Source organism: Apteryx rowi, unplaced genomic scaffold (assembly GCF_003343035.1).
Source record: "Apteryx rowi isolate R43461 unplaced genomic scaffold, aptRow1 scaffold_749, whole genome shotgun sequence".
Lineage (NCBI taxonomy): Eukaryota > Metazoa > Chordata > Aves > Apterygiformes > Apterygidae > Apteryx > Apteryx rowi.
This window is the reverse complement of record NW_020451037.1, coordinates 371,489-391,390: the sequence shown is the minus strand read 5'-3', so window position 1 is coordinate 391,390 and position 19,902 is coordinate 371,489. Positions and strand designations below refer to the sequence as shown.

Below are 19,902 nucleotides of genomic sequence, written 5' to 3'. Positions count from 1 at the left end.
GTTAAGCATGAGGCAGCAATGTGCCCTTGTGGCCAAGAAGGCCAATGGTATCCTGGGGTGCATCAGGAAGAGTGTTGCCAGCAGGTGGAGGGAGGTGATTCTCCCCCTCTACTCAGCCCTGGTGAGGCCACATCTGGAGTACTGCGTCCAGTTCTGGGCTCCCCAGTACAAGAGGGATGTGGCACTATTGGAGCAAGTCCAGCGAAGGGCTACAAAGATGATTAGGGTCTGGAGCATCTCTCTTATGAGGAAAGGCTGAGAGAGCTGGGCCTGTTTAGCTTGGAGAAGAGAAGGCTGAGAGGAGATCTTATCAATGTGTACAAGTATCTGAAGGGAGGGTGTCAAGAGGATGGGACCAGACTCTTTTCAGTGGTGCCGAGCAATAGGACACGAGACAACGGGCACAAACTGAAACACAGACAGTTCCATCTGAACATATATCAACATTGTGTGTGTGTGTGTGTGTGTGTGTGTGTGATTACTGCAGGTTAGGTATTGAAAAAGAGCAGAGGTGAACCACTCACACTAGATCTATGTTAACAAGTTAGGAAGAGCAACAGGACCAGATCTGTAGTATCAAAGTTAATGCTTTAGGATGTGATATCTGTTGTATACAGATTTCAGGGAAAAGCCCCATATAACTTGGGCAAGCTGCAGTCTGCTCCTGCGGAGTGAACACCTGTTAGCAACTATGGTGCATTTTCAGTTCAGTTTCATCAAAAAATAATCCTGTTTGCATGAATTTTGCCATCACACTTGGAGCTCCAAAGAAATAAAACCTACAAAATCCACCAGTTCTGTTTTTCTTAGTGTCGCATGTTTTTCTCCTCCTCCTGCAAAGGCTGGGCATGTGCTGAACCAGTCCTTGTCATTATTCTTTTTCCTGGTATTTTCACCAGGGAGCCATTGTTTGGGTCCCTCACTTCCACCACTGATCTGTTTGAGTAGTTCAGGGCAACCAGACCTGTTAATTATTGCAAACTTTGGGAAATGAAGGTCACAAAAAGGTAAAAGAGCAGCAAACACCGCTTGCCCCATCTCCCTCCAAGAGCAGAGAAAACAAGTAGGAATAAATTTTGGAAAATGTGGGTTTGTGAAGAAGATATCATTAACCCAATTCCGTAACAGTGTTTCCTTTCAGGTTTTACTTGATTTCAGGTTTTGACTCTCACTTTTTCCAGGACCCTCTTCTAGCATAGCAATGGGGGAATGGAAGGTTTCATGGCAGCACTGCTACAATAATAGTAGATAGCCACTGACAGGCACGCTCTAAGTATTAGTTTGATATTTTTCATATTATTGTTTTGAAATTTTTTTTTCATCCTTCCATCCCCTAACATACACAGCTCCCTGTTGAGGTGGATAACCTACAGCACAATCAAACTAGTTACCACATCACTATGGTAAAACTCCTTCCAGTCACTACCTCCCATAATTAACTCATCTTTGGCTTATCACAAAGGATTCACAGATTCAGGATACTGACTACTGAGGTAAAAGATTTTTCTGAAGACTGTTCCTTTAGCTATACTAGATTTCTCTTTCCAAGTTTTGTTGTTCAAGAGAAGAAAAGGGGACTGGGGATGCTTTTTCAGTGGTGACGGTGAGCTTGGGGACCTCCTTCACAGCCAAATGAAGACATAGAAAGACTGACAGTCCAGGTAGATACTAGGGTTTTACTGATAACATCTTAAAGTCAGTAATTGCAAACCAATAAATCATCTGACCATCTGCAGTTATGGAATACAGTAAACTTACCACTGCTGACTGAGAAGGAAGGTGACCAGGAGAACACGGATTCATTTAGAATTCTCTGCAGGAACATGCAGTAAAAAGTGCACAAGTGTTGGCTGCTCCTGCTACCCTAATTGCTGCTCCATCCCCTTTGTGGGAGAGGTGATGGGCTGGACACAATCATCCTATCGAACAGACCCAGTCACAGGTTGCCAGTTGGACCAACCTGCTCCACCAACACCAGAGTGCCAAGTCTACCCTTCTCAGGGTGGCCAGGGTGAGTCAGTCTTTGAAGAATGTAAACTGCATGTATATCCATGTTGCTATGTAAGTTCTTTTATGTTTAGAAAACTGACAACAAGCTGCACAGTTAATCCCCTAAATGAAACAACCAAGGCTTTAGTAGATAAAACTGAGGATGAGACAAATAGAAAAGCAAGTTGTGGCCAGGGAGTAAGTTAGCTGGGGTATGAGGGCTATGGCCTGCATATATGAAGCTGCAGGTTCTAAATGAAATACGCAAAAAATGCTTTTTGTAAAGAATGGTTGGTCCTTTCGTAAGGAATGGTTGGTGAAGATTTTGGACATAGCACTACTGAGGACCAAAGATGAAGGAATGGGAAGTGAAGAGGGCAGAAGAGATACTAAGTGGAATATTTACTTACAAGGCATCTCATCTCTACAGGTGCCTCTGTTCCAAGCACAGGAAGCTTGAAACTGTGCAGTAAGGTCCATGAGACCATGAGAAATGACAAATCTATATGCATGCAGCAGACCACCAATTAAACAGAAGGAAACCTAACTATTTGGAACAAAACCAACAGCAACAGCAACAAATACATTTGGGGCTGTACAGATTTTGCAAGCATATAAAATTATATATGTGACCTGACTACAGCATATATTGTCTGACATTGTTTTTCATTGCTTCAGGAAAGGGAAATTGAAAATATGCACAGAATTACACTGTCACCTTGCAAAGGGACAATGGTTTTCATGAGGCATAGTCCAGCACAGAATGCATCCACTTCTAAATTAATGAATTAAAGGTTTCATGGCTTTTGTTTGTTATGTCCCTAACATAGGAGGATTTGTTACTACATATGGGTGTGTAGGAAAGATATTGCAACTGACATTTTGAGCAAAAACAAGTAGAGCAGACAGGCATGACTGATTGTTCCAACAAACATCCGACAGTTTTGCAATGCATATGCAAGTCTGAACTCTTTCCAGTTTTCATCTAGCAGTATAAAGTTAGTTCACACAAAGGCTTTGATTTTTAATTCTGAAATACTTCTTTCTTACATCGCTGTCACTGTTAAATAATTAAATGAGATCCTGTAGAAGAAGAAAGGTCAGAGACGTCTTTTCTTAAAGAATCAAAATTACAAATATTTTATTGGTAATTTAGTTTGTTTACACTGTGTGAACCACAGGAGTTACTATTTTAAGTGACCACAGAAAATGAAATATAGAATTATTTTACATAGCTATACAGAACAATTAAAAAAAATCCTTTTAACATTTTTATTTCAGYACATACAACATTCTCTTGCTAAGCCAACTGTGTCTCAGTTAAGGGACAGTTTGGGACAGTGAAATACGACAGCTCACAGTAGATGCTCCATACACATTGAATTTTGCATTTTATTCTCTGAGGTGTAGTACCAGTGTTATCAGTTCAGTCCACCCTGTCTGAAATTCCTGCTCTGAATTCTCAGAGCGTTGTATGCAGACAGATTTCAGAGCAGCTGAGGAAGTAAAATCTAACTATTATCTGAAGGCCAAAACTCAGAGACATCCTGTAGTTTCTTTTATTTTTTTCATCTCGAGCCATTCTGGGTTAACTCCTCAGGCCACTGGGACTGATGACACTTCCTTTATGTCAAACCACTCCAAGCAAGTGTGCCAAGCTCCTAGGTAAGATGCACATGCCTCTCTGCAGTTGTTCTGCTATGTGCAACCCCTGTTTGAGGCCGAACTAGTTAGCCTTATATAGGCTGTTTACCGCAAGAGCTTTTACTTTCTAACTTTTCTAGACAACCCCTTTGTCAAAAACAATCCTTATTTTTCCTTTATTTATTCAAGATAGCAAATTTCATATAGGCATTTTTAAAAAGCTCATGTTGTGCCCTAATTCTGCTCCAGCTGAAGTGAATGGTTAAACATTCACTGACTTCAGTGGATTCAGGAATAAACCTATACTGAGGACTTTTGAGACTGCCTGCCTTCAGCATGAGAGATTCAATTCTAGCTAGAACATAGGCACATTTGAGTTCTCCTGTATATTCTTCTAAGTGTATGAGAGCACAGTTTTTTAATTTTTATTATAGGAAACGAGAGCTTCAGTAAAAATACTGCTTTGAAAAATACTGAAAAAAAAGAAAAAATGTGTGCTAATAAGTACATATTATTCCTGAAAAGTAGGCAGTATGTATGCACTTTGTCTGCAAAACCTAAATGTCTGACTTACTTAGGAGGGCTTAACAGGGAATTAGTCCAGGCAAAACAAAAAATATGTTACACAGTAGCCACTACAACAGCTATATTTTAAATAAAAATAACAATAATATACATGTTCAATATTGTAACGATATAACGATGAAAATAACACTGACCAGTATCAAACTTAGGATTTAACTGATTATCCATTCTTAATAGATGAAATGCATTTCACAGAAATATCTGCAGGCAGGGTGAAGTGGAGAGATATTCACGGCTTACCATGAGAAAGTTATTGTGTAAACAAATATGATTAATAATTTTATAATCAAACTAGCCAATTATTACCTTCCTGGATAGAAGAAAATGAATTAATTTCATTTAAAATTCTAAATTTCTACTTAACAATTTAGGAACTGGCAAAGAACAGCATTAAGACTTATTTTCATGGTAAAAATTTAATGAACAAAACTTTAAATAGATTTCTATTTATAAAAGTTCAACATTTTAGCATTTGGGTGTATGTGCTACAGAAGGATGGTAATAGCAACCTAATGGTAGAAAACATACACACTTGCACACATGCTTACACACACACACGTGCACATGCTCCAGTGCATGTGCGTAGGTCCTCAGCTTGTTTATACAGGCATAGAGCTATTTTGAAGGGGCAATACCAGGAATGGGGGTTCACCTTACCTATTTTTAGGTGTCTACAAGGTATGCTGTAGATGCCTAAAGTCAGGTGAGATGATCCTCATCCCAAGCAACACCAGCTGAAGATTTTATGAAAACTGTTTTCAWCCTGAGCATATTTAAGGCACTTCATTAAAAAAAATCTGAAGTTAATCAAGGTTAATAAAAAGGTAAAAATCCTTATATGTGAAATTTGGAAATTAAAAAAAATTCCTGAGTTTTGATAAATATTTCTATTATAATAAGGTATCGTGTCTATTGAAAACACTGCTTTTAAAAAAGCATGTTATAAGATATTTCTTCTTGAAAATCTCATGCCTTAGTGCACGAAATATGTTAATAAGTCTTTGGGGACATCTGCAACAAATCAGTAGGAAATGAAAAGCCAAAGAACGACCTGTCACATATGTACAAAATGTGAATTGCTCCTGGCAATAAGCATCATGTTTACTACAGGCATCTTTATCTTTCTGTTTTCTTACAGGGTCCTGCCCATATTTTAATACTTTATAATTTATTATGCTTCACTAAACTATTTACAGAAGCAGAAAATAATCACACAGCTTCTTAAGCCCATAACTATGGAACTACAGAAGTAAAGCATATCTTAAAATAATATCAAGACTAGCGTGCTACATAGTACTATTTTTCAGAAGTAAAGTCTGTGAATTATTTTCTTTATGAAGAAAATCTAAATGCAAATAGAACTTCAAATTCACTGTCTCCCTGTGTTTTGCTTTGTTACATTTTGTACTATCTGCTATTTCCAAAGGATTGTGCCCCAAAACAGTATTTGGATTGCAATAGTTGTAACTTGTTGCAAAAGAACCTTGACTAAACAGCCATCAGGTTCTCAAATGCCCACAGTCAACAAGGGACACAATCAATTTGTTTTCAGTTAAAAATAGCTAGTTTCCAATAGTAGCCATAGTTTCTGCAGTTCTATGACTATATGTATTTGCTTTTAGTGTTCTTCTCTCCTCTGCTGTCATATGAAACACAAATAACATGGAGACAGTGAAATAGTGATCATATCCAAAGTGCTGCCAAATGCACTGAACAAGCAAACTGGTGACAGAATGGTATTTATAGAGGTCTTGGAAGTTCCTTGTAAAAATAGGAGGTAAAAACAATCATCAAAGTGAAATGCACTTTCAGCTTGACTGCAGCCTTTAATATTTTTATTAGCTACCTCTATAATAACCCCAGTAAAAATTCTACTTTTTTACATTTAAAACTGTATTACAAAATATTTCAGGTTTCATTTTTTAAAAACAATAGTGATGGTTGTTAATCTGCTTTATAAAAGATAATGTGTGCAGTTATATATAATACTGGCACTGATCCAATTGAAGTTATATTATACTACTTAGTAATTACTGTGACTCCAGTTCCTACAACTGCTACAGTGAATACAAATGATTGTTTAATATACAGGAAGTGGGGATCATTTGGAAGTGCTGATTCAGAAGTATTCAAGTGCTAACAATGACTTGTTATTTCTATGCTTTTCTTCATGTTCTATAAATGACCATTTTACAAATGTCTGTGATTTTGAAAGTTACACAGATTTTGGGCAATTATTTTTTATGATTTCTTTTTTTGTGCAAACACAAAACTCAATTTTTCTAAAGGTTCTTCTCTCTTATCAAAAGTAATTGCCATTCTTACTCAAAGAGGCACCAGCATTAATTTAAGAGAATATACCTTTTATGCCTGTTTTATGAAGAGCTGTACTTGTTACTGGAGCGGAAATTATCATATCCGTGATCATTAGCTTTGAACTTTAAACAGGACTGCCTTTCCTCCAGGGACAACAGATCTTTGGATTGGCACCAGCAGCACAAACATGACTATTAAAATAGAAGGAATAAACATTTGACATCATTTTGTTTTGCGAATGTTGCAAAATGCATTCAAACACTGTCCTAATTCAGTGGTATAGTAGGAAATGGAAAGTGGGTAAGCTACCATTTTGGTGTTACAGTACAAGCAAAGAAATATCACTACGCTCTGCTTTGCCCCAGTGACAACCAACTAACTACTGAGATATCCCATTAACAATCTGAGGATTGAAAGGCAGGAAGAATAATGTTTTGGCCACAGGCATATCACTTTGAGTCTGATCTGCAATTCTAGATGCACCTGAAAATAAAATTAAGACTCCTTCTTGTCATTTCTCCAACAATCTTTCTTGCAAAAATGTATGCACAGTAATCTAAACTTCCTGAGTGAGATGCTATTTAGTTGATTTTTAGGGGGGAAAAAAGAACCAAATAAGAGAATGGCAAAAAACCTACAGTTCAAAAAACTCCTGGATGTACTATAGTCTCTTTGCCGATGCTGTTGACTGCTCTTTGGGTGCTGAAAGTCCTTTTGGGACCCCTGATAAGCAGGTATCACATGGTTTCCAACATGGAATTTTCCTCTCCTCATGTCTACTTGTTTCCAAACTCAGCACCCAATTCTATAGACCTCGATGATGTGCTCTCGACTACAGTAGTTCAGGGAGTCAGTAATGTAGACAGGGAAGATAAGACTCACACTAAAGCCTCTGTAAAATGTCCTGTCATGATTATGAGGGAAATATCATAACATTACTAGACGTAGAGCTGACTTATTTCTCACTGAAGGATATAACCAGTAGAGGATTTGGACAACCAGACAATAGGCCTCGCAGCGCCCAACTGTTAAATGCTTGATACCAAAAGAGAAATCTAAGACTTTGTGCTAAGCAAAATAAGAATCCTGATAAAGGGCCTAAAGACAGGGCCCTCAGGAATGCTCTAAACCCACCACACTCTGCTGCTGTTGGGCATCAAATCTGGACATTTTCCAAGAAGAACTGATAGAGCTGGGCTGCTAGAAGGCTGAAGGGCTGGTGGAAGACGGTAGAATTGGGCTGCAAACCACATGGGATTCAGAGCCTCAAATCCTAAGCGAAGAATTAGCACCTAGGACTCTTCTTTCAAACCAAGGCAAAATTATGAAAAGGCCTATCTTTTCTTTTTAAATGGAGCTACTGGAAAGGGCTGAGTGAATACTGATACCCTCTTTGTTACATAACTGCCTCAAGTGCTCAGTCAGGCTGTGGGAAATCTGCAGTCAGTGTCCTCTGTGTTGGGTTACAGAGGATATGGCTACGTGAATTGTTGCAGAGAAGCTGTTTGCCAGCTCCAGTCAGGAAGTGATGTAGCCTGATTAGCATGGTGCCGAGAGGGTTTATTATACACTCTTCTCTTTTGCTTTCTCTTTTTGTCCCTAGGAATCTTTAATTTCTTTCTATGTAGCTTCAGTATGAGAGGGAGAGAATACCTATCATAACCCGATTAAAATTTAAAGTCACATTTAACTACCATTTAAAGCACTTTGTGCACGTTATGGAATGAATTTTACTGCTGACATCATGTTTTAACCAAAGGAGTAGCTGCAGAGACTCTCTTACCTTAAAGCAGTTTTGGAATCTTTTGCTCACCAAATACAGAGCTATTGGATTGATGCAGGAATTCAGTGAAGCCATGTTAATACCAATGTAGTCCATCACAAGAAAAAAGCTGTGGGGAAATTAAAGTAAGTAAGTGAGACACTTCTCATTTTTTCTGAAAAGGCTTAGTAGAACTTAAGAACATAAAAACTGGATTCTGCTTTACTCACCAAGACTATTAAATATAATAATAGGAATGGGGCTTACACGACTAGGACGAGCTCACAGAGGTAATAACTACACTTAATAATAAAGTTTGAATCATTAGTCCATTCTCATGAAAGTAATTACAAAAGATCCAATCACCTTAATTTGGGGGAGGAAATATTTATCATGTTTTCTTCACCAATTTAATCCTAGCTTTTCTGTCAAAAGTGAAAATGGAGACACAGTGTAGGCAAATAACAAGGCAGTAGGACAGATCCAGAAATGATCAGGAGGAAGATAGGACAAACAGCACAGAAGCCCTGTGTTCCTGGGATTCCTTGTAATTTCCTGACTCTGCCACTGGAGTAAAACCAGAGCATACAGGGTAAAAAGCAGAGAGATCTTCAGACACACAGAATAAATTAGTTCATTATGAAATCCAAATATGCTTAGAGAGAATAAATAAAGTTAGAAGTACATGGGTATTTTGCAGTCTCACCTTAAAAGTTCACATCTATTTGGGTCTTTCTGATCATAAATAGTGAGTTTCAATATTCTGCTTAAATGAAGCGGCAGCCAACACAAGGCAAAAACAAGCACCAGACAGAACACAGTTTTGGCCACCTCACGTCTCTGAAAACAAAATTGGAAAGAATAGTGTTGTAGTTTCCGTCGCTCACTCCATTGTTGTTGTCTTCTAATATCAAAAGATTTGATAAGCAAAAATATAGCTATCAAAATAGGAGTTAGGAGAACATCTGAGTATCTTATTTTCTTGGAATATGTACTTCACTTTGAGATCTCTTCTATTGTTTTAGTGTCTTGCACAGATTCTCTGTCTCTCCAATTAAAAAAACTATGAACTATAATATGAAAAATCAAGGGCAAACAATCATCTAAATCAAAATTAAAAAAGAAACTCTTCTGCCCAACCACTTTCAAATGCCAGCTTGTTTTGCACTGTATTTTCTTGTGCTTTGATTTCAGGTCTAATTTTAAATATCCTATGGGGACTGTGAGAGAAGAGGACCATGCTTGTTTACACTAATGACATTGCAAATTAGCATGCAAACTAAAAAGCTATTAAAAAGGATCACAAATGCACTTTATAGTATAAATGTACTTTAATTCAAGTTACTTATGATAATTCTGTTTGGTCCACTACTAGTTTTATGGAATGTGTTTTGTTCTGACATACTGCTAACCTTCCTACAGTTTGGCATGAAATTGACTCAAAATAATTAATATTCTTACAGCACCAGCTTCTAAATTACAGTGAAATTTTAGTTTTCATTAGAAAATATCCAGCTCTCATAATTGTGAAGAGGAAATAAAAACTATAAATCCTGAAGGATTAACACCAAACAAGAAAAAAAAATAGTTTTGTGACTGTCAGTAAAAGTCTTGGATTTCTGAGGAAAATCTGAGAAATATGAGCACTCTGATATATATGAGCTCAGCAGTACCATTGCTAGTAAACTTCTTAGTAGGAACCTCACAATTGTCATTTAAGAACAGAATAATGATGTGGATTGTAAGTTAACAAAGTTGTTATTGTCAGTCTCTCTGTAGTCAGCAGACTTGTCAGGGATAAATTTTTACCTGTTTCAAGTGGTCATTTAAAGCTATCTGCATCCCACTTTTCTTTCTTAACATCTCACAAGTCATCAGAGTATAGAAAAATGCTGTGATGGCCAATGGCAAACAGAAATAAAAGCTGAATAGCCACCAGTCTTTAGCTTGCTTGTAAAACTAAAAGGAAAAAGAAAAGCATTGTTAGGAGTTGAATGCTGAGCATTTTGAAAGTCTAATCTAATTGGTCAACCTGTCCTCAAAAACTTCTGTGTAAGTTGTATATTACAGATGAGGAAACAGGACAAGAAAGTAGTATGCCCAAAGACCACAAAAAGATAAAAGATTTCTGAATGTCCCTCTTTTAACCAATATACTTCAGAAATTTGTCAGTATTTCATTTGAACATTATATTCACATACATTTCACATATGTTTGTGAACATTTCAATCCACAGTACATTGAGAAGATTCAAGGAACTGTTTCAGAGAGGTGTGATATGAACATCAGTGTCTTACCATCATAAAGGATGTTTTTTGTGTGGGGTGAAGCAGGCAAATTCTAAGATCCTTTCCTCTGTACTCCATTGTAATCATGTCAAATGCTATAGCTTCTGGAACAGCTAATATCACTGATATAACCCAGATCAGTACAATTTCAACAGCAGTCCACTTTGGCACTCCTATTCCCTTGATGCGACTCCAAGAAGCAACTGCTCGGTACCTGAAGCAACAGGACACATTTACAGATTAAAAGTAAAGAAACCCATGTGGTTTAACTGGCTTAAACGCAGCTCATTAGTATTACATCAGCTGAATGGAAAGGAAAATTTGAACCAATGCCCTTATTTAAAAGAAATTTTACAGTGTGGTGAAAAAATGGGTCTCACCTATCTATACTGAGGGCGCACAAACTCAGGACTGTGATGCCCACTGATGCCTTTTGAATGAAGGGTACTAATTTGCACATTTCAACCCCAAAGGGCCAGTCCTCTGCAAGTAGCTGTGAAAAGAAAAAAACAGATGCAATTAGAAATGACCCATCTTTTAAAAACCATTCCTGTATCTGCAATTTAAACTCTTCTCTTAATTGTTTTATCCAAGCATGTAAAACTCTGTCAGGAAGAACCATTTCGCAAGGGAGTCTCCAAAGTGTATGTCCTAACAACTGGGCAGCAGCATCACAGTCATTCCCTAGCTGGACAAGCATGTGCATAAAAGCTTAGTTAAAGCCCTGCAAATTCCACTCATTTTGCTTCCATTTTAACTTCACCACCTCAGTGATTATAGTGAAAGATGACTGAGTAGGATTGGATTTCCCTCTTTATATTGGCTATTATCTGTCTTTGGTGTTTTTTACTTTCCTTCTTTAAGTGTTCCAGGTAACTATCTACTTACTAGAAATATAGAAAATGACTTGAGACTGATAAGAACTGAGGAAAAGCCAATGTTCGCAACCCTTGGGTGGGATTTAATTGAAGCTGGGTGTCTCCCTCAGCTGAGAAGTCAGGGAACACTGAAGGGCAATTTATCTCACAGAATTCAGAGGACTATCTGATGACAACAGGAATTGCCTTTCCTCTCCACAGAATACCCAGGAAGCCTAAACAACCAGTTTGTACTAACTGTCTTGCAGCAGGTAAAGACAGATCAGATGAATCCCTGCACTGGAGTTCTTTGTTGACCGGTTCTGCTGTGATTCTATATTATGATACCAAAAGGACTAATTGCACATTCAGCATATCCATATGTGCTATTGAATAAAGACAACAGCACACTGAATTTTAGGTTGGTTCAATTGCTCTTTGGGTCTTATACGTTGATATCATTGATGGTACATTTTAGCTAATTCAGAGGAAAAGATCTACTGGGTGAATAGCTCAGGAATACAGTGAATACCTTCCTCACAACTGATGCTATGAACTGTTTGCCTGTAGCTTTACTTTAGACAAATTTGATCTTTGTACTCTGCTGTGAGCTACTCTAATGTCTCAAATACATCATAGCAGGAGCCAAATCTTTCGATTCCTCATAAAAGCAAGACTTTCCAGAATAGAGGTTATGCCAAGAAACAGACTGACAATTGTTATATACGGAAGTAAGCTTTCTAAGTTTCTGTAATTAGTCACATTATTTAAGCCCATTTCTACAGATCTGCTTTTTGTAACTTTCTACAAATGAGGCCTTTTGGCTCTATTGCAGATAGAGGGCTACAAAATGCAAAAGTAGAGGAAACAAAAGTGATAATCGCCAAAAGGAGATTACAAATCCTTTTCTGTAACTCAGCTCTCCTCAGTATCTTCTTTAGCAATGGGGATGTAAGAAAAGAAGAAATAAATCATCATAATGTATAGGTTCTGCTGGGGACCAAAACGATTCAAGACAGGCATGTAGTTGCCTGCTCACGTTGGCTTCAATCCAGCAAAAATCTTAAGCACACACATGCATGTAAGGATAAACAATTACATGAACATGATCCAGACAGTTTTTCAAAAGCCCCTATATGATTTAAGTACCATTATATTTTAACCCAAAGGAAGCTAGGTGCATTGCATGATCAAGTGCTTTTGGAAATCCCTGTATAATGCCCACCAAGATTCTCATGAACACTTTCAAATCTGCTTTAGTCTGGTGCTGAAATGGGACCTTTGAAAAAACAGCAATAGGAAAACTGTATCATAGCCCAACTTTGATCTATTCCTTCACCGATCTACTGAGATGAGGTGAACAGCACAATACTTCTGCAAAAATGAAACAGAAAAACAAATCCTAACAATTTATGTTTCTTGAGAATTTCTTGGAAGGTAATAAAACAGAGGAAGCGGGGATGAGACTGTAATAACCACAGTATATATAGTATGTTTTGCTTATGTGATGTGGGCTAATACTTCAGTCTTCGTAATTAAAGTATTTCCAGTAAAAGCCTCTCCTGTGAGACTTCTCTAATTGCCATAAGGGGGTGATAGTAACCAACTATTATTAAAATTTCAATGTGAATAATTACAGGTATTCTAAATGTACACTCTATAAAATCAAATGACACCTGGACTAATTATTTATAATAATGAGCCACTGAACCTCCAGCCTACGACACCCAGTTGCTATAAAAATCCAGGACTTAGTAGCAAGTATATCTGTATATATTAAGCCAGAGATGATTCATAAAAAAAGGCTTTTTTTAATCAAAATATTTTACTCTTCCCCAAACCAAAACTTAGAACTTTGATCAAACATTTGTTGACAGATCTTAATTTGAAGAATTTTAGCTAGAACTCACTGGTGCATGTGTAAGGCATTCCCTGTCTCTATTCCCTAAAATCACAACTGCTCAGCCACACATCGGAGATTTCCCCAGAACTAATGCTTATCTCTCAGGCACAGATAGTCTCACCTGTATCCCAAGTTGACTGGATTTGAGCCAGCTCCAGGTTGGGAGCCATATGGCTAGATTACAACAGTGCTGCACATGAGTGAGTATGGCTTACTGACAGAAAGGGTGCATTCGTTTGGGTTTAGCATCACACCAAAATGTGATTTGCATTCAGCCAGCTTAAATCAGGGGGAGAATGGACATGACTGTCTGTACTGGATTGGAAAAATATGCTCTCCCCTGTAGCTGACATATTATGAAATTTGTGCATTTTAATATGTGAGTCATAAATTTCTTCTGTCATGATATTCCAAGTAGTTAATATTTTGTAGCAAAAATTTGAAAAAACTAACCTAAGTAAAAGGAAAAAGCAGAATATTTTAAATGTTGGATTCATTCTTCCTTGTTTGTTTCTGTTTGTCCTGTGTATTGCCATCTCCTCAAGAAACTACACTGAAGTATGGTGAAAATCCAGTGTGAAGTATTGAGGAGCATCATTTGTGGACAAGAACAATGATTATTCTCAGTAAATTATGGATGTATTCCAATACAATTTTGTATGGGTAGAAAGATTTTCATAAGATTCATGATACGGTATCTGCACAAACAGAATGCCATTTTACAAATGATGAATGACTTTGAGTCATGAGATACTGCCAAGCATTGGTAAAAAGAAAAATAATGTTGCGTTTTCAGAACTAAAATGCCAAGAGAAGTCTACAACTAGCTATATGCTGACTGGTCTTTTCTAATATCTTCTAGTCACTTATTTCACATGGGCAAAGTTTGAAATGCTAAGCCAYAGAAAAGTGTTAAAGATTAAATTAAACATAAGAAAAGGACAGAGAATAAATTGTAGAATGATGTGAAATCATAAAAAACACTAGTTCTATGAAGAACACTGTTCCTGCATCTGATGCACTCCTAGCAAATACCTACCCAGACAGGCACAGATCTGAGCCTGAACTGATGTGACAGCTGCACAGCTATGAAAGTAGCCCCAAGAGATACTGTGAGTCAGAGACACACCTGTGGATTACAATTCCTGCTTCCTCTCGGTTGTGTAGCAGCAGAAGGATGTTAGTGATCTACTGCTGGAATATGCCAGCATGAGAGTATGCCAGCATGAGAGTAGGATATTCTGCTCTTGATGGCTCAGCTGCTGCGGCCACCAGCTAGAAAGCTGCTGCCACGGCTCCAACCCACTCCCGTCGACTTTCTCCGGCCAGGCATGAAGATGCAGCAAAGTGTGTGCTTATTTATGTCTGTGTCCTAGTCCCAGTGCTGAATGCACACGAAAATGCAAAGCAGAATTCTTACTTCCTCTTATGTGTGTATTCAAAGTAAGTCTAGTTCATAGTACAATGTGACTTGATTCTCAGAGATTATAATTCACAGAATTACATGTGAAATCAGGCATGCAGATGTATACCTAATTCATCAGCAACTTTTTAAAATATATTTGTGAAATGACTGGCAGGTTTTCATTGACACATTCATATCTTTCCTGATACATTGAGAAGATAGAGAGGTCACGCAGACTCATACATATAAAGCATTTTCAGTATTTCATAGGAGCAAGTATTTCCGTAAACATGAGTTTGCTCAGAAAATTAAGTTTACGGTCAGAGATAAGTCAGACATTAAGAAACTTGTTACTACTTAACAGTAATTACAATTTATTCATATGTCAGGGCAGGAATCGTCTTTCTAGGCAAGAAAGTATATTTCCATTTCCCTAATTAAGCTAAGAATATTTTACTGAGTCTGTCTGATAAACACTACAAATCTTAATATGAGGCAAACAATTAGTTCCATTTTCTGTTCTTTTATTAGTAACTTCTGCTTATATATTTTCTTAAATACTGAACTAAGATAAAGTAATATCATACAGAGATCTTGAAAATGTATATAATGTCTTGTCAAAGTAAAAAGTTTTCAGTTTTCATGTATTTCAGTTTGGAGATCCGTGTATCATGCACTGCAAACAACGTACAGACACTTCTGCTACCCTGTATCTTGGACTACAGCCTAGGTTCTTCCCACCTAACTACACAACAAAGTTGCCCCCATCCTCTCTAGAGTCTATGGAGAGAGACAGGTTTCTCCAACAGACGATTCAGATCTTAGATAGGCTGCAGCACCCTTTGCTAAGTGCCTATCTGCATTTGATGACCATACAGGGATGCTAAGCAAACAAAACTTCTAACTTAATATGGTCATAGATTAAACTTGGGGTAAGAAATTCTCAATGCTTGATTTCTGTCCAGAGATGAACTCTGCAAGAGCTCAAGAAAATGGTTCAGGCATTGAAAGAAAGGAAATAATGTACATTTCTCTCAATAAAATGGCTGTACCTTTCTTTAACACCAGGACTAGTGGCAAAGAGTTGTAATAAGGAATAATAACTATATTCTCGGAGGATAAGCACTTTGACTCTTTTGGAAAGTTAGGAAAGATGAACTTTATCATAATGCAGGCTGATTTATGCTCTATAGGTACTTGTATCATGAAAATAACAAAGATCATCATGCAGACATTTCCATGGAAACCCTGCCTTTTTTAGAGCAAAGCTGGATTAAGAAGGGGGCCGAATTGAAGCTGTATGGGATATGCAGTCCCTAATCTGGTCTATCTTATCTTTTGAGTGCTGGACAATGCTATATAACATTCTTTAGCTATATATTTTTAATGCAATCCCTAAAATACTTTATGGAAAAAGAAATCATTGCCTACACAGCTGACTTTGGCCTTTGATCATTGGCTTGGATAATGATGGGTTTTTGTTCATTCCCAGAAATTTCTTTTTTCCACTCATACATCTTGCACTGAGATAAAGGAATCTGTGACAGTTTTTCTAGGTATAAATTATTCCTCACTCATTTGTGTCATAGCAAATTAATAGCCAGAGTTCAGAAAGCCACACAAGTGCGTGTAGAGTATGCATTGATTCCCTACATTTATTTCTTTGTGTGAACATTTGAAGCAAAACTATGATCTGGCCAAAAGTGTCTCTGCTGTTAACAATATACTGGAACACAACAATATATTGGAYTTAATACAAGAGAATAAACATCACAAAATTATACTTGAGAATGAAAGGTGCTTATGTTTCAAAAGAGAAGGCATGGTATTATATTGAGAAATGACACATTTTTTTTAAAGTACGTGCTCCTCTATCATTATAGATATACGCGTGGGAGGCAGAGCTAATGTTGTGTAACAACATTAAGTTTGGAATTTTCAATCTTGATGCTGTTTTGATGTCTTACACATGAGAATTACCACCTTTGTCAGTTTGTGAAACTAAGCATAAAGCTTCCAGAACTGCAGAGCTATACAGTCAGGCAAACAAGCTGCCACTGTTTTAACTCTTCCATGCATTAAGTGCAGAGAAGGACACACAAAGCTCACTGACCACTGGAATATAATTATTTCCTACTCCACCCTTCTGCTCACACTCAGAACTGTTGTTCGCAGCCTTGTATGCCTTGAATTAATGAAGACACCCAAACTTAGTCTGTTTTAGTGAAGCAGTTGATCCAGACATAAAAGCATCTTCCTATTCTATATAACTAGTAGTAATTTGGCACAAGATCTATACTGCCATACTATCATATACTGCAGAGTGATTGTCTCACTCTTTTCTCTACCTTACATTCTGCAGTTCTGGGGTTACAGCCAAAGCCAGACTGTTTACCAGGACCCTGAAAGCTGAAAAGGTCTTCCAGGTTCTGCAAGCTGGAAGAGAAATCCTCTCATTCCCTTATTCATACCCAGTTTCCTGATTGCTTGAAAGATTGCAGTATTTTCAGTTTTCAGCTTAATGCCTTGATCGACATTCAAATTTATCAATTGCAATGGCCTAATTAGCATCTTACACATTAGACTGCATTTCTCTCATCTCAAAATATAGATGAGATCTGGTTTTCCTTAGGTACACTCAACTGAGTGATTTGAATCTTCACTGGTGTATTTTTTTCAGCTACTTAAATATTCACTTGACTTAAATACTCACAAGRGATATCTTTTGCAGTCATCACATTTAACAGCTAATAAAATTATGCTCTTAGTGAAAATTCTGAGTTATCTGTTATGGATCTGTCTGGAAAACGTTCACAGACACCTCCATACTTTCTAGTGCAAGTGTTGTTGAGTAAACCCACGACATTTTTTCAAAAATAACAAATTCTTTCACACTCTTTTCTATGTAGCTGTTTAGTTGCGTATCTGACAGCAATTTTGAGGATCTGTTTCATTCACCTTAAAGTTSTTTCAAATTGCAGGTTACAACTGTTAAGTATACTTGATTTACAAACTAAGACTTTGCTAACTTTTGTTCTTCCCATACTACTAGTTGATTATAGCCAGGTTTGATTACATTGCTATGTTGTCCCTCATAAGGCAGCTCTGAGGTGGATTTAAATGAGATATGGAGTTGATAAAAAGTTATCAACTGAAATTACACTCAAATGCTTCAATTTTGATGAAAAATCAAATAAATACAACCTATGGTCTGTTTTTGTCCTGCTTACATTTATTCAAAAACCCTGTTTTAAAATAGCAAATTTTTTACTCACTATTCTAATGGATAATGTAATTTTAATGTGGGCTCTTGGTATAGATGAGTGGCAGCATGGGAGTTTTATCACCTGAGAGCTTATGCTCAGCTTCTAGCATTATCAGTAGCACAGCAAGAACCCCGGACTTGCAGCTTGTATAACATTTATCAGCATGCAATCTGACCTTTCATTCCTCCAGCTCCAACCTACTCATGATGATATACTCGATGATATTCAATCAGGGTAAGGACTGCAATATATTATTGCTTTTTATCACTGATGTATTTAATTTTGACATGTCCATGTCCCTGTGATTGCAGGGAGCAATTGTGTTACTGTATGAGCATTGTGTTTTTGATACATTATTTTTGCCTTTTTTGAGAATGGATGGAAAAAATATATCTTTCTATTCAGTTAATAGTTTCTTACAATTTTAAAGTTATTCAAAACAGTTCATCCTGAATAATTTTTTTCATAAATTTCACTCTCACTCAGAAGACTGGTAGCCTCATATGAGAACTCTGATAAATGTACAGTATGGAAATTACTAAGATTACAAATTGAAGCAACTTTAATCCAAATTATCCAGCTCAACAGTTTGACACAATTATGATGAGTTGCAAGTTTACTGCTTCCCTACTTCAGAAGGATAAAGATGCAGCATTCTCCCCTTTCAGCAACTTCTGGGAAAAATTGCAGCTGATATAAAAGACTAAACTCAAAACCTGTCACTTCAACATGGCTTTCCAAAGCTAAAAGTAACAAACCCCAGAGTTTAAAACCATGCATATGGAGTGAGGAGAAGGAATAGATAGACGAAGGCTCTCATGTTCACTTTATGCAATAGCTGATGGGTGCTCAGGGATCTAGCCTGTAAACTTTTGGGGCAGAAGGCAGCCTTGTATTCCCATCATCCCTCCCAGGAGTCCTAATCTTAACTAGAGGTTGGATTCAACTCGAATTCATAATAACAAATGGACTGCTCAAACTGCATAGATAAGACATAGATTGCACTCCTCCTGCGGCAAGCTTTATCACATGAAAGAGTAAAGAAGGTGCAAGAGCAGCAGGTGTGGCTTACTCCCTCTCAACTGCTCATGCTGTAACACTGGTAGGAGTGTGAAAGGGGGAGAGGGTTCACAGGAACAGCACTTCTCATGGCCACTGGATGTTTAAAACAAACGCAAAGCTCTCTCCCCCGCTCCGTCAAGCCCTCAGTTTTAACGAGCTTGGTTCCTTCAGCACAAGGAGCCGAGCAGTACCCACACTTGCAGCAGGAGAGGTGCTTCCCTGTCTCCCCTCCATCCCTTGGGGAAAGGAGGGAAACCACCAGTCTAATGCACCTCTCATTTATTTCCTTCAACCTGGGACAACATCTGTTTCCAGGCGGCTTTCACGGCCAGGTCACCTCGAACCACAAACAGCCGCCCTCTGCTCCTGTCCCAACCCTGGCCTCCAGGAGGGCTGGGACTGGGGCAGAAGAGGGGGGCAGTCTGTGGTCAGTGGGGCAACACGTGGGCCCAGCACCATGGCCTGGCAGATTTTGGGCCCCGGTGTCGTCCCGCCGGGCCGGGCGGCGTTTCGGCGGGGAGCAGCACCGCCTCCGCGCGGGCCCTTGGCCGGCTCCCCCCTCACCTTGTAGACATTGATGGGGATGTCGATGATGATGTGGAGCAGGTCCCCCAGGGCCAGGCTGGCGATGAGGATGTTGGGCCCGTTCCTCATGCACTTGTTCTTGTAGATGATCCGCAGCAGCGTGGAGTTGCCGATTATGCCCAGCACGAAGACGAGGCAGGACACCACCGTGTTGATGTACTTGAAAGTCTCCTTGATCTCCGTCTGCCCCGTGCACATGGGGGGCGAGGCCGAGCGCGGCCTCCCGCCAGCGGCGCCCCC

At 38.3% G+C, this 19,902-nt stretch overlaps 1 protein-coding gene across 1 annotated transcript; it reads right to left on the bottom strand.

Moving 5' to 3' along the window:
• Positions 1 to 6,024: 6,024 nt before the first annotated feature.
• Positions 6,025 to 19,893, bottom strand: EDNRB (endothelin receptor type B). The gene is made up of 7 exons (XM_026087952.1): positions 19,642 to 19,893; positions 10,965 to 11,077; positions 10,594 to 10,798; positions 10,106 to 10,255; positions 9,003 to 9,136; positions 8,318 to 8,426; positions 6,025 to 6,725 (listed from the first exon to the last, which is right to left on the bottom strand). The coding sequence occupies exons 1-7, from the start codon at positions 19,858 to 19,860 to the stop codon at positions 6,594 to 6,596; spliced, it is 1,062 nt and encodes a 353-aa protein (XP_025943737.1). The 5' UTR covers positions 19,861 to 19,893; the 3' UTR covers positions 6,025 to 6,593.
• Between the last annotated feature and the right edge of the window lie 9 nt (positions 19,894 to 19,902).

Coding starts and splice junctions, on each gene's coding strand:
- EDNRB (XM_026087952.1), bottom strand. CDS start 19,860: ATGTGCACGGGGCAGACGGAGATCAAGGAGACTTTCAAGTACATCAAC. Junction 8,427..9,002: donor AATAGATGTGAACTTTTAAG/GTGAGACTGCAA, acceptor ATTTCCCCACAG/CTTTTTTCTTGTGATGGACT. Junction 6,726..8,317: donor GATTCCAAAACTGCTTTAAG/GTAAGAGAGTCT, acceptor CTATTTTAATAG/TCATGTTTGTGCTGCTGGTG.